This window comes from Halichoeres trimaculatus, unplaced genomic scaffold (genome assembly GCF_033239565.1).
Source record: "Halichoeres trimaculatus isolate MK-OKI-2021-1 unplaced genomic scaffold, fHalTri1.1 fHalTri1_scaffold_8, whole genome shotgun sequence".
In the NCBI taxonomy this organism is placed as follows: Eukaryota; Metazoa; Chordata; class Actinopteri; order Labriformes; family Labridae; genus Halichoeres; species Halichoeres trimaculatus.
This window is the reverse complement of record NW_027437186.1, coordinates 1,069,459-1,082,285: the sequence shown is the minus strand read 5'-3', so window position 1 is coordinate 1,082,285 and position 12,827 is coordinate 1,069,459. Positions and strand designations below refer to the sequence as shown.

The window sequence follows — 12,827 nt, the reverse complement described above, 5'->3', positions numbered from 1 at the left end:
GCTGACCCTGTTCTTAATGTGCTTGACTGACCTTACCTGTCCTTTGTCAAGAGGAAGATAAGAGACACCAGACCCAGAAACAGAGACCAACTAAAGGCCGATTCATAAGACCTAAACAGAGCTACAGGCTCATCTCCTCCATGACACACCACACTAAGGCAGGAGTTTGTGTGAAAGTTCAAACCAAGTATGGAGTAAATATACACTCCTGAAAAAAAAATTGATGGCCAGTTGAAAGATGTAAGAATTTACATTTTGCACTGTTGGATTTTAAGAAGGTTTGAAGGAAAGTTTCAAAATGTAAAAAGTAGAATTGAAAGCAAGACAAAAAAATAGTGTAAAACTTTGTTAAAAACAATAATTAAAGGTAAATAGTCTGTTCTGATCTAAAGTTTAAGAGCAGAGTTTAAAATCCCTGAAACCCCTAAAATAGAAATCAAAGTGTTAAAAAGGACTCAGTGATGAGGAGCTCCACCATTCTTCTTGATCACTCCATGCTCATTTATATGATGCGAGTGCTTCCAGGAGTCTGTCGGAACGTTGCTCCAAGTGGTGAAGATGTCTTCATGGAGGATCATTCACTGTCTGGAACTGACGGCCATCTCTGTAAACGTCCCTCTCCATCCATCCCCAAATGTTCTCAGAGTGATTTAAATCAGGGGAACATCGGGATGGTCCAAAGAGTGAGCTGATTCCTCTGGAAGAAGTCCTTTATCAGGCGCCCATTGAGACCTGCAGTGTTGTCCTGTTAAAAAACCCAGTCATTACCACACAGACCAGGGCCCTCAGTCATTAAGGAGGCCCCCTGCAACATCTCCACAGAGCCAGCTGCTGTTCGATGCCCCTGACCAACCTGAAGCTCCATTGTCCCATTGAAGGAAAAAGCCCTGCATCACGATGGCGCCCCCTCCACTGTGACACTGTGAAAACATCTCCAGTGGGATCTCCTCGTCACGTCAGTAAGATTGAAGCCATCAGGACCGTCAGGGTTCAGTTTCTTTTCAGGGAGTCAAACTTTCTTCACCTTTCAGTGTCCTATGTTTGCTGCTCTCTGAAAAAGTCCAAACGGCGAGATTGTGGTGTTGAAGGAGATGTGTTTTGTTCTTAAAGCTCTTCTCTCCCGGATGACGTCTGATGGTTATCGGGCTGCAGTTGGTTCCAGCAATGGCCCCAATTTGGGTCCTGGATCGTCCCGTGTCTTGACAGACAGCTAATCAGATCCTCCGGCTCAGTGGTAGTGAAACTTTTTTTGGGTCTACCTCTGGACTTTTTTGTTCCGTAAGCCTCAGGATCTTTGAAGAAATTTCAAAATGGCTGTCTCACTGCGTCCAACCTCAGCGTTGTGAGAGGCCTTGCTAAGGCAGCTCAACAATTGACCACGTTCAAAGAGAGAAAGATTTTTAGCTTTTGGCAACAGGAGTTTGGCAGAGTGAATACCTGACAGGAAATCACATGAATCCACATTTTACAGCAGATTTTATCTTTTAAATGCTGAGCTCATAAACTTTAGATCAGCTGATGAAAAGAATATTTACCTGTGCTTCCTCTTTTTTTCTTTGTCTCACTCCCATTTCTTCCTTTTGCATTTTGAAACTCTACTTCAAACCTTTCTAAGACCCAGCAGTGTGAAATGTAAATTTGTGCATTTTTTCACTTAGTCTTAAAATGATGATCAGCTGTAAATGAACAAGCTTTTTCAGAGAGCAAACATCTCTGTCGTTAAAGTTCCACTTTATTGGTCTGATGTAATATTTAAATTTTAGGAGACACTGAATTTTGGTTTTCATTAACCGTAAGCCATAATCATCAAAATTAGATGAACATTTTAAAGTATTTCACTCTCTGTGTACTTTTCACTTTCTGAGCATAACAGCTGAAATAAATGAAATCTTCCAACTTCTTCAAAATCTTTTTTTTTTGGGGGGGATGCACCTGTTCATGGATTATTGCTTCAGTAACACAGTTTTGTGTGAGGGCCCTGTCCAGACACACACTCTTTAAATCTGTTACATTGCTCAAGGGAAACAAACTTTCATTTTATACGTTTATTGTCACAGCCATACCGTCTGTTGCATTTCTTATTTACAACACTGTGAGGGGCTAAAACGTTGCCTGTGGTTTTGCATCACTTTCTTGTGCAGGGATTTCTTTTTTTTGGTGACACTTCAGGTTTGATGATAAACGTAAATCCTCTTCCAAACAATCTGCTACTTGTGTGTTTTGTCCTGCCCCAGGTTCAAATCCAGCTTGAACACACATTAAGGTGTATGTGTGCTGATTACTGGCTGAGTCATGTTTTAACCACTGAAAGTGACCTCAAGGCAGCAAAGCTGAGCATAGATTCACCATTTTACTAAGCTTGAACATAAACCTTACACAAGACAACCTGTGTCATGGCTGCAAAGTCTGATCAAACGGAAAATACAACATGTCATTTTCACAATTTAAGACACATTCTACTCTTAAAAGGAATACAGGTATGACATTTATGGTCTTTTTCAAATAATCTGAAAAAATGGAGTGTAAACAAATGCTGGTAAATGACCCACTGAAATGTCTTAAGAAATGTTTGAAAATTAGTACAAAGAAGCTCCACTCTGTCTAACCTGCAGCTGTTATGATGGCTGCTGTGTGCACTTTGATCAGGTTACTCTAAATGTTTGTCAGTAGAGGCCCTACCTTCATCCAAGCTGAATACTCATGGTATCACCTAACCCCATGTGAATGCTTCTGTATCTCTATGTCATTGAACACTTTTTTGTTTGACGCAGACATCCTTCTAGCAGACACACACCTCCCCTTAAAAAGTGCTGTCATACACTCAGGTTAACACAAACCACTTGTATCAGAGTCATTTTAGCCCTTTTTCAGTCTGATCTGTCGGATTGTTCAGACAATCTCTCTCTAATTAAAAGTCATACATAAATCCTTTTCCTGTTTCTTAAAAGCGAAAAAATCAGTCACTTACATTCCTTGGTCCATTTCTATAATGTTATGTTTCTTTTAGTTCAGGACAGGTAGCTAACAATGATGTGTTAACATTTTTGCTTTGTTTGCAAGGAACTGGGATTCCTCCTCTTCACTCTACGTAACATCAAGCCATTACTTTTGGTCCAGAGAATTTTTTCTTGAGTTGATGTAAAACCTCACCCTCAGGTGTCTTCTAAAAATGGACACTGATGTTAAATCATACAGCTGCTGGTCCCAGGAAAAACATGTTCCACATAAAGTCTGCTGGCCTTTTCATGGTGTGAGTTCGGCAGTCTCTGAACCTGAACCTCCATCTTATGTGACGTACTCCTCGTCATCACTAGGTTCTGATTTGATGTGATCTGGGTGAAGAAGAGGATAGTGTGGTGCTGTAGTCCTGGTACAAACATACCATTCCTTAATGTTAGACAAGTGAGGTAAGGCAGGGTTGACCGAGCGCTGGCTCCTCCTTGGGGTCCTGCCGCCCTGATGCTTCTGGGCCAGCTGACTCTTCAGGCTTGACAAAGAAAGATCCAGAGGCATCGCTGCTGGAGACGAACTACGCAGCAGCAATTTATTGTCCACATCGCTGCCTGAGCTAATATTCAGTTCATGATGAGACAGAAGCGGGAAGCTTATATGTTTGTTGCTAATGGATGGAGAAAGTCGGTTCATCTTAAGATCCAAGGGCTCAAGGAGAGCCTGATGAGGTTGTTCCAGTTGATGGTGGACTGAGTCGTAGGGGTCCTGGGGTTCAGAGGTAGGTGACAGCTTGACATGAACCTTCATGTGTTTTCGCAGGGAGCTAGGATGGGTGTAGGACTTGGTGCAACCCAGAGCTTTGCAGTCATAGGGTTTTGATGCTGTGTGAACCTGTGAGTGCTTCTTCCGGTCACTGCTGTTGGCAAACCGCCGCTCACAAAACTCACACTGGAATGGCTTCTCACCTGCCAAAGACAAAACACACAGGACTGGGTCAGGCCCTGAACCACCGGGACAACTGAGATAATCAAAGGCTAAAGGAAACTTTTCACTGCCAATGAGAGCCTCTGATCTGAAAAAAAAAAAAAAATGGAGATTTTTTTTCAATTTATGGTTATTATTGTTTACTTTGGAGAAAAAAATAAAATAAATAAGACACTTTTCAGGAAAAAGTCATGTCCTTTTCGTGGATCTTTGAGTGTGAAGTGTTCATGTATTCTTGTCCTGTTCACTGTATTTCATGTCAAATTGTATCAAAGACAGACAAATCCCTCGACTCGACACACCATAAAAATGCCAAAATTCATAAACATAAATGCACTTTTATTCATAAAAAACAATAAATTATGCCACACCTAAAATATCCCAATGTTATTTGCATCTGCTACCTCATCCTTTGTAGCCTTTCAGAGTTTATAAATGTTTTTTAGCACCGCTAATTTCACCTCATACAGGTGAACCTGTGTCAGTCATACAATCTTGTCCAGTATCTCTGTAGCTAAAATTCTGCTTCACCAATAGATAACATATGAAACTCTTTTCAAAGGCACCAGTTTGAAAGCACCTGTGTTCACATGTGTACATGAGAAGACTCCACAGGAGCAGGAGCAAGAAGAAATGTCTGCTTTCAGTGGAGTCTGAACCCTCCATCTTAGAATTTTAGGATAGATGAACTTATCAGTTCCTTCAGTGATAAACCAGAGTCAGAGCCAGGGTGAAGACAGGGTGACCACATACCTTTTCTCCACATTAGGCAATGACATACAAAGATGTTGCTTATAGCTCCTGTTTCCTGTTTGAGTATCTGTTCTTGGTGTTATTGTTTTTTTAATTTTTATAACTGTTTTGTTTCTAATTGATGTTGTCTGTGCAGCACTTTGAAAATGTTTAGTTTATAAAATGATCTATAGAAATAAAGTGAACTGCAAATAGGGAACAGTGAGTCTCTGGAAGACCTTTGTGTTTAAAAACTGTTTAGTGTTTGACTTCTGAACAGGTTATTATTCTGTGTATGAAGTGTTTAGCATCATCCAAGGAATCTATTAGTTTTCTAAATGAAACAAAAAAAAATAAAACACTTTAAAGAACTTATTCTAATCTAATATTTCTGCTAATATTCTTTCTTACTGTACTTGTTCATTTTCAGGTTAAGATTGGAATTACAAAAAGTGATCACCAGGGTTTGTCTGAGTCTTTGATTTAAGCTAGCCACTAGAACATGTTCAAATATTTAGACTTGTATTGGTTTCACTTTAGTACACCTTAATATTTTTTTCCAACCTGAGTTTTTCTTAGAGGAAACACATATATTGAAAGTAAATCATACTATACAGTTACATGCAAAATTAAAAGTGATTCAACGTAACTTTCAACTCATCACAGTATGGGGTCTAACACCTGTTCTGTTAACAAATCATTTTTTAAAAAGTGATTAATGAATTTATAAATGTTTTTTTTTAAAATAATAACAAAAAATAATGCTATTTATTAGCTACGCCTTGCATTTTGCACGTATCCTAAAACAGCTTCCAGACACCTAGCATGGCTTTGGAGCTGCAGTCTCGAACCGTGATTCAACTAGGAAACAAGGACGCAGTGAAGGGTGGATATGAATTGGAACTGGGCTGAGCTTCCGTAAACATGGAGGGGATTCCTAACCGACTGGAGCAATCTCTGCTAACCTCTTTATTCTGCCTCTCTGTGCAGAGGTAGCTGTCTGGGTGGATGACATGGATTTAGAGCTTAATGGTGAATGATATGGCAGCGCTCTGTCTGTAGCCACAGAATCATGAAACCCTACCAGTGTGTGTGCGCGTGTGGATCTTGAGGTTCTCAGAGCGTGCGAACATCTTGCCGCAGTTGGGGAATGCGCACGAAAACGGCTTCTCCCCGGTGTGCACGCGAATGTGGTTGATGAGTTTGTATTTGGCTTTGAACGCCTTTCCGCCGCGTATACACTCGTCCCACATGCAAACATGACTGAGGGTCTCCAGCCCCGTCGCTACATGCTCGGTGGTGACGTGGTCCACCAGCTCGTGCATGGAGCTGAAAGTTTGGTCACAGACGGATGTCGATGTCCGCCCAAGCCTCTGTCTCGAAGAAGTTCGGTCGATCCATTTACATATTAGCTCGGTTTTGACGGCAGGGCCTTTAGAGAAATCCAGCAGGCCGTCCATCCTACCACCGGCTCCACTCTCGGTTGATGAGGAGATACAAGTTGCTCGCTGCTGGGGAGGTGAGACGATGCTCGAAGCCCCAGAGTTGTTGTTCCCCAACGGAGAGACGAGGCCATTGTGCCTAGCCACTACAGCCGTCCGCTTCATGCTCGGTACGGCGGGCTGCCCCGCTCCTGTTGCCCGCTACAATCCCCCCTTTTACACGTAAAATGAGTTCAGTCCAACAGTTTAAAGGTTCACCGCCTCCGTGTTTCCTTCCTGTTTGATTCGGTGAGGGGAAAGCGCATGCGGCAGTGTCTTTACCCCCCGCTGCTCGGTGTTAGATCCCGAGAGCCTCCATGCTTTTATTTACTGTGTGGCTGTGAATGGAGGTTAACAGAGTCGAAGGAATACAGCTGGCTGCGTCCCAATACTATCCCATCTCCTTCCCTTGTCCTCCCGTCCCCATTCCCTTCAAGTTAAATACGCGGATAAACTCATGTCCATCATGCTGTTATGGTCCTCTTTCAAATGTGTGCCTTGCAATAACCGAACATTACCAAAAAAGCAAGGAAATAGCAAATGGTTATAAGGTTACATGAATCAGGCCCAAATGACTCTTTGCATGCTTTATTTCGTTTGGTCCAAAACTCTCACAGCAATGGAAGCTTTAGGAGCCCATTTCCACTGGTGTATATATATATATATATATATATATATATATATATATATATATATATATATATATATATATATATATATATATATATATTTATAATACAAAATAAAATAGAAAAATCGAATTTATGAGATAAATCACATTTATGAGACAAAAAGTCGAAACAATGAGACAAAATTCATAATTATGAGATGAAAAGTCAAATTATGTGACAAAAAGTCAGAATTAAGAGGTAAAAAGTCAAATTTATGAGATTTATATGCTCTCTGCATCACCTCACTGTGATGGATAAATTCACAAAGGGAAAATTAATTAGGACAGAAAGTAGGGACCAGAAAGTACCAGAAGCACCCAGTGACTTTTTGAAATCAAACAAACTGTGTCAAAATCAGTTCATATTTAGTTTGACTACAATGACAAACGAACATAATGAGCGGAGCCAGACCAGGAGTCAACGGGTTTGAGGTTTTACAACTCAACATGAAAAAGAAAGAGTTATCAACAGAGTGGGAAGCGTAGGAACTCCTCAGTCTGTGACTCCAGCTGTCTGTCATGCAGCCGGTGTAAGCTGACAAAGGCAATCAAGATGCAGCGTAACGGAGTCGCATCACCTCACTCCCTCGGCCATGTGAACAATATGCAGTCCTAAACAAGGCAGTTTTTTCCACCAAATGAATAGATAGATAAATATTAGCATGATTAATCATTGTGTCTTCTAATCTGGTGTCATTGGAACTAAACACATTACATCACTATTGTAATACTTTACGACCCAAGAAGGAGCACATGAATCTCATAGTTCTGATTTTTAAGCTATTGGTTATAACTTAATTATCTCAAAAATATGACTTTTTTTTCCTCATAATTTTTAATTTATATCTCCTTATTATGACTTTTAATCATAAATTTGACTTTACATCTCATAGCTATGATTTCATTATCTCATAATTTTGACTTTTTATCTCATAAATATGACTTTATAGAATAGAATAGAATAGAATAGAATAGAATAGAATAGAATAGAATAGAACTTTATTTGTCATTGTAATCAGTGCAATGAAATTGCAAGAGCCCTTCAGTCAGTGCAAAACAGTTAATAAGTGCAAAATAGCTGCCATGTTCAGGTACATTAATGACATGTGATGACACATGAGGCACTGATTTCAGCTCTGTTCAGGACCCCTACTACTGTTGGGTAGAAACTGTCTCTGAACTGGTTTGTTCTTGTAGTGATAGACCTGTACCTCCTGCCTGACAGTAACAGATTAAACATGTGAGAGGGGCCCTGGGTTATTTTTTCCCACCTTTCAGAGGCAGTGGGGATGATGCAGTTCAGATCTGCCAGAAAGCAGAAGTCCTCTACCTTCTCCACACATTCCCCGTTGATGTGTAGGGGTGGAATGTCTGTTTTAGTCCTCTGAAAGTCGATGAACAGCTCCTTGGTCTTAGCTGTGTTGAGGAGCAGGTTGTTATCTCTGCACCACCCAGTCAGCTGCTCCACCTAAGCCCTGTATGCAGACTCATCCCCCCCAGAGATGAGCCCCACTACTGTGGTGACGTCAGCAAACTTGATGATGGTGTTACTGGGGTGTGCAGAGGTATAGTCCGATGTGTAGAGGGTGTAGAGCAGGGGGCTCAGCACGCAGCCCTGGGGGGAGACGATGCTGATTAGAACCCGGATGTGTGGTCTCCTACCCTCACCCTCTGCCTGTGGTCAGACAGGAAGCTGTAGATCCACATACAGATGGAGTGTGGAAGTCCAAGGTCTTCCAGTTTACCCACCAGTTTGAGAGGAAGGATGGTGTTAAACGCAGAGCTGTAGTCCACAAAGAGCATCTGTGTGTAGGTCCCCTGCTGCTCCAGGTGGGACAGTGACATGTGGAGCGCTGTGGCTACAGCATCCTCTGTTGGTCTGTTGGACCTGTAGGTGAACTGGTGGGGATCGAGACTCTCAGGGAGGAGTGAGGTGATGCGACTCCGTACCAGTTTCTCAAAGCACTTCATCACCACTGGAGTGAGAGCTACTGGCCGGTAGTCGTTGAGGCTGGAGATGTGTTGCTTCTTGGGCAGGGGGACAATGGTGGATGACTTCAGGCACGGTGGAATGATGGATTGGGACAGGGACCGGTTAAAGATTCTAGTGAACACTCCAGCCAGCTGGTCAGGGCAGTCTCTCAGCACCTATTCAGGGTTACCATCAGGTCCAGCTGCCTCCCATGGGTTGACCGCCCGCAGCATGCGCCTCACGTCGTGCTCCTCCAGTGTGAGGCTGGAGCTGCTCTGGACCGCAGGGTGTGGTGTAGCTGCCTCCAGAGATCCTGTCTTGAAGTGGGCAAAGAAGCTGTTCAGCTCCTCTGCCAGTGAGGCTCCTCCCTCAGCAGCTCCTGTAATAAGAACCACAAGAACATTTATAACCAGATGCCACATTTTGAAGACATAAAAACTGACTCGCAGAGTGCCAACCGTGTTTACTTTCAGATTAAAGCATCATTACCTCCACAGTGTACAACCTCTGCCTCATATGCTTATTGGCATTTACTCAATTTATCATAAGTCTTTATTTCACAGCATTTTTTCTTCTGTCAATTACGTTTTCCCTTTCAAAAGTATGACGAAATCATCACTGGTTTGGAGTGTCAAAAAATGCTCCACCAGATAAATGCAAGCCAATAAAAATGGACTAAAAAGGACTATTTTCTGTCAATGTAACCATAACTCATTCAGTAGTGTAATATACTGACTCACCGAGCCCCCTGATGAGTTGTGTCTTTAAAGTGTTAGTGAGTACATCTGACTAGAAAGGTTATTTTTACAGACAAAAACAGAAAGTTATAAAAAATTATGATCTTCACAGTTTACACATTAACTCACACTGGAGTACGGATATCATTGAAGTCATCTGCATTGATGTCCTCTTCATCCAGCCCCAGTGAGGACATATTGCAACAAAAAAAAAAAAAACAAATAAAAGATGTATGACATAACACAAATGGAGAGCAAGAAGAATAAAGAGTGTTTATATTTTTTAACATGCGAAACATTTGAACACTGTATGTCAATAAACTTTAAAACCCTTTCATCCAGTTGTTGAACAGCTGCCTCTGGAGCACTTCTGCTGTCCAACTCCACTATTTTGGCTGGAGAGAAATCATCATCTCTGTAAAACAGACAAGAAGTATCAGACAAACTTTTTAAATTCCTTTCATGACCACTCCACAAACAACAGTTTTTCCTACAATACTTTATGCTGCTATCACACACTAAGATGTAGTTAATACCTACAGTTATGTCTACTCTGCCCATATTGTAGGTTTATTATTATTGTCATTATTATTATTATCAGTAGTTACAGTCTGGCGACCAATAGTTAAGCTTGGACCCAAGAGCAGAGGCTGGGAAGCAGTTAAGAGGTTTTTATTGAAACAAGTGAGGACGTGAGGTGCAGATCCTGAATCCAGTGGGGAGTGAGACTTTGAGTTGAGAGCAGGCAGTGTGGTTGTGGCTGGGCAGAGGTGCACGAGGCTTGAGGAGGCACTGGAAAAGGCAGAGGACACAGGTAATTAGTGGCGAGACAAAACACACCGAACCTTGAAACTAGCAATACTCAAGTGCTTGCGAGTAGGCCAATGCACCACGGTAGCAGTGGGAATACTCTGGCATCAGACTCCTCTCTTAGCAGGGCTTATATGCAGTCTCTTGATGAGCCTGATGCGCCACAGGTGTGCTGGTAACGGGTGGCTGGTGCAGGTGAGCATGACAGAGCTCTGCCCAAGCTCTGCAGGGGAGGCCAGGAAAACTCCACAGCCACAGAACACAGATCACCACAATTATTATTATTATTATTTTTATTAATATTATTATATCTTCATTACTATCTCATATTTTCTCAGTGAATATGTTGATGTCCTTTACTTGTACTTCTCATTTGTTCCACATTTGATATCTACAATATTTACTGTCATCTCCTTAAACGTTGATCTCAAATGGCAGGCTAAAACATGACTAATATCGCGAGTTCAGGAAGCATGTCTGGTTGATAAAAGAGAGCTGATTTCTTAGGAGGAGGGAAATGTGCTCTATCTCTCTTTTGTAAACTTTTCCCACAGATTACCAACAATCTGATACTGTGTATATGACTCAGTTTATACGGCATTACTTTGCTGAACCTCACTGCAAACAATGGTCAAGTGGTCAAGGTAATGAAGATTAGCGAAAGTTCAGTCAGGAAAACTGGCTGCTCACACACTTCTGTTCACTCTCTCTTTCCCGCTTCTCTCTATCAGCTGACCAGGGGCGTGTCAGCTTTTCTCTCCATCCAATCACAGTGACTCTGCTTCAATCGTAAGCCAATCATTTCATAGCTGTCAAAGTATAAATGCCGTCTCTTCTGCTGTCAGCTGTCTTTCAGGCTCTCGTCACGTATGGCACATCGCGTTCTTCTCGCGTTCTTCTTACCTTTGCCTTGTTACTTGCAGCTCCGGCGCAGAGCGCTCGCCTCCTGCTCGCGGGGATTCTCCTCCAAATGAGTCAGCATTAAGGTTTAATCAAGAACCCGGCATTGTGCTGGATTCAGAGCTCTCTCTAACTCTCTCAACTCTGCCAGTGGGATCTACAGCCTGCTCTCAAGCCTCGAGAAGTCGCAGCAGAGCGTTCCTCAGCAATCCCAGCCTCCACGAATCCAGGGCCATCTACGTCAGACAACTTCTCCCATCTACGATTCATTTCCTGATCAACTCCATGAATCCACTGACGTTTGCCTCAGTCCCGGGAAATGCTGCTCCTTTATCAACACCCATTCCTACTACTCAGGCCGTCTTGTCACAGCCCGCTCTCTCATCCGATTCCTCTCCAGGCAGGCTGCCAGCCGCCCAGCATTCACAGCACCGCCGTCCCGGCCAAGCTCTAGGTAGGCCATTTCGTTCCTCAAGCCGCCAACATCTCAGCTCAGCTCAGATCTAAAATTCTGCAAAGACATTAAGTGGTGAGCCTCCTTCTGCCTTCCCCGAGTGTGGGTAATTTCAGATCTTCTATTGGTGAATTCCCGATAGCTTCTGCATTTACCGGGACATAATAGGCTTAGTTTCTGAGAAAGGGCTGAGCGGACTCTTGTGGCTCTGATAGGCAAACAGAAACTGAACACAGCAGACTTTTCCAACAGTATCATAAATCTTTCTCCAGTAAGCTGCGCTTTCATCACTCAGTAGGCCCCTATAACACTCGACTGGACTGGTTGATCTTCCCTCTCTCGCCGCAGCCACCGCCTCCGCCCCGTCCGTGTGAAACTGATGTCCATGGGCGGCAGGTGCATCGGTTTATTAACATCTCAATCTCTAACAATTTTAATGAAATGTATGAGCTTACCCAAATTGCATGTTTCTCCTTAGTGGTGGCAGTGCAGGGCTCCCCCCTGTCAGTTTGCCCCGACGCTGCCCCGCTCGGCAGCAAACTGGCGAGGTTAAGAGTCTTAATAAAATAATCACCCATCTATTTTAATAATCTTGGCACATTAGAGGCAGACATGTCCTTCATCCTGAGCCTGTTTGTAGATCATCCCTTTCTGAGTTTTCGCAGGGGTTCATTTCCAGTCAGCTGCAATGGTCCAGAAACCGTCACTCTGTTCCGTAGTAGAGGGTGATCAAAGGTCCATCATCGGCCTTTTAAGTCATCTGTTCTCTGTTTCAGCTCCAGTCCTATAGGCGTAGCTACGAGAAACTACCCAGGGCAAAGAATTATTTTTGTCAGCGCCTCACGCCAGCTCCATGCCGGGCTTTAACAGTCTCTTCCTGCCCGAACCTTATCTGCATTACACTTCAGCCAATCATGCTTCAAACTTATCATCTTGCTAATGGCCCTCCAAAGCAGTCATCAGACATCACAGGTGCATCAAATAGTCCAGTTGCACCTACTTGAGATCTAGCGGGAGTCAATAAGTAAATAAGTAATTTATTAATAATCAAATAATAAATTTCAGTTGCTGTGTGGCTGTTGCAGGCGTAGCCCCTATAGCTTTAAGCTGGTTTCGGGGCCCTTTGCTGGATTCT

At 42.7% G+C, this 12,827-nt stretch overlaps 1 protein-coding gene across 1 annotated transcript; it reads right to left on the bottom strand.

Moving 5' to 3' along the window:
• Nucleotides 1-318: 318 nt before the first annotated feature.
• On the bottom strand, nt 319-6,532 carry LOC141795609 (uncharacterized). Its single transcript, XM_074676562.1, has 2 exons — nt 5,753-6,532; nt 319-3,917 (listed from the first exon to the last, which is right to left on the bottom strand). Exons 1-2 carry the CDS (start codon nt 6,273-6,275, stop codon nt 3,286-3,288), a joined length of 1,155 nt encoding a protein of 384 aa, XP_074532663.1. The 5' UTR covers nt 6,276-6,532; the 3' UTR covers nt 319-3,285.
• Between the last annotated feature and the right edge of the window lie 6,295 nt (nt 6,533-12,827).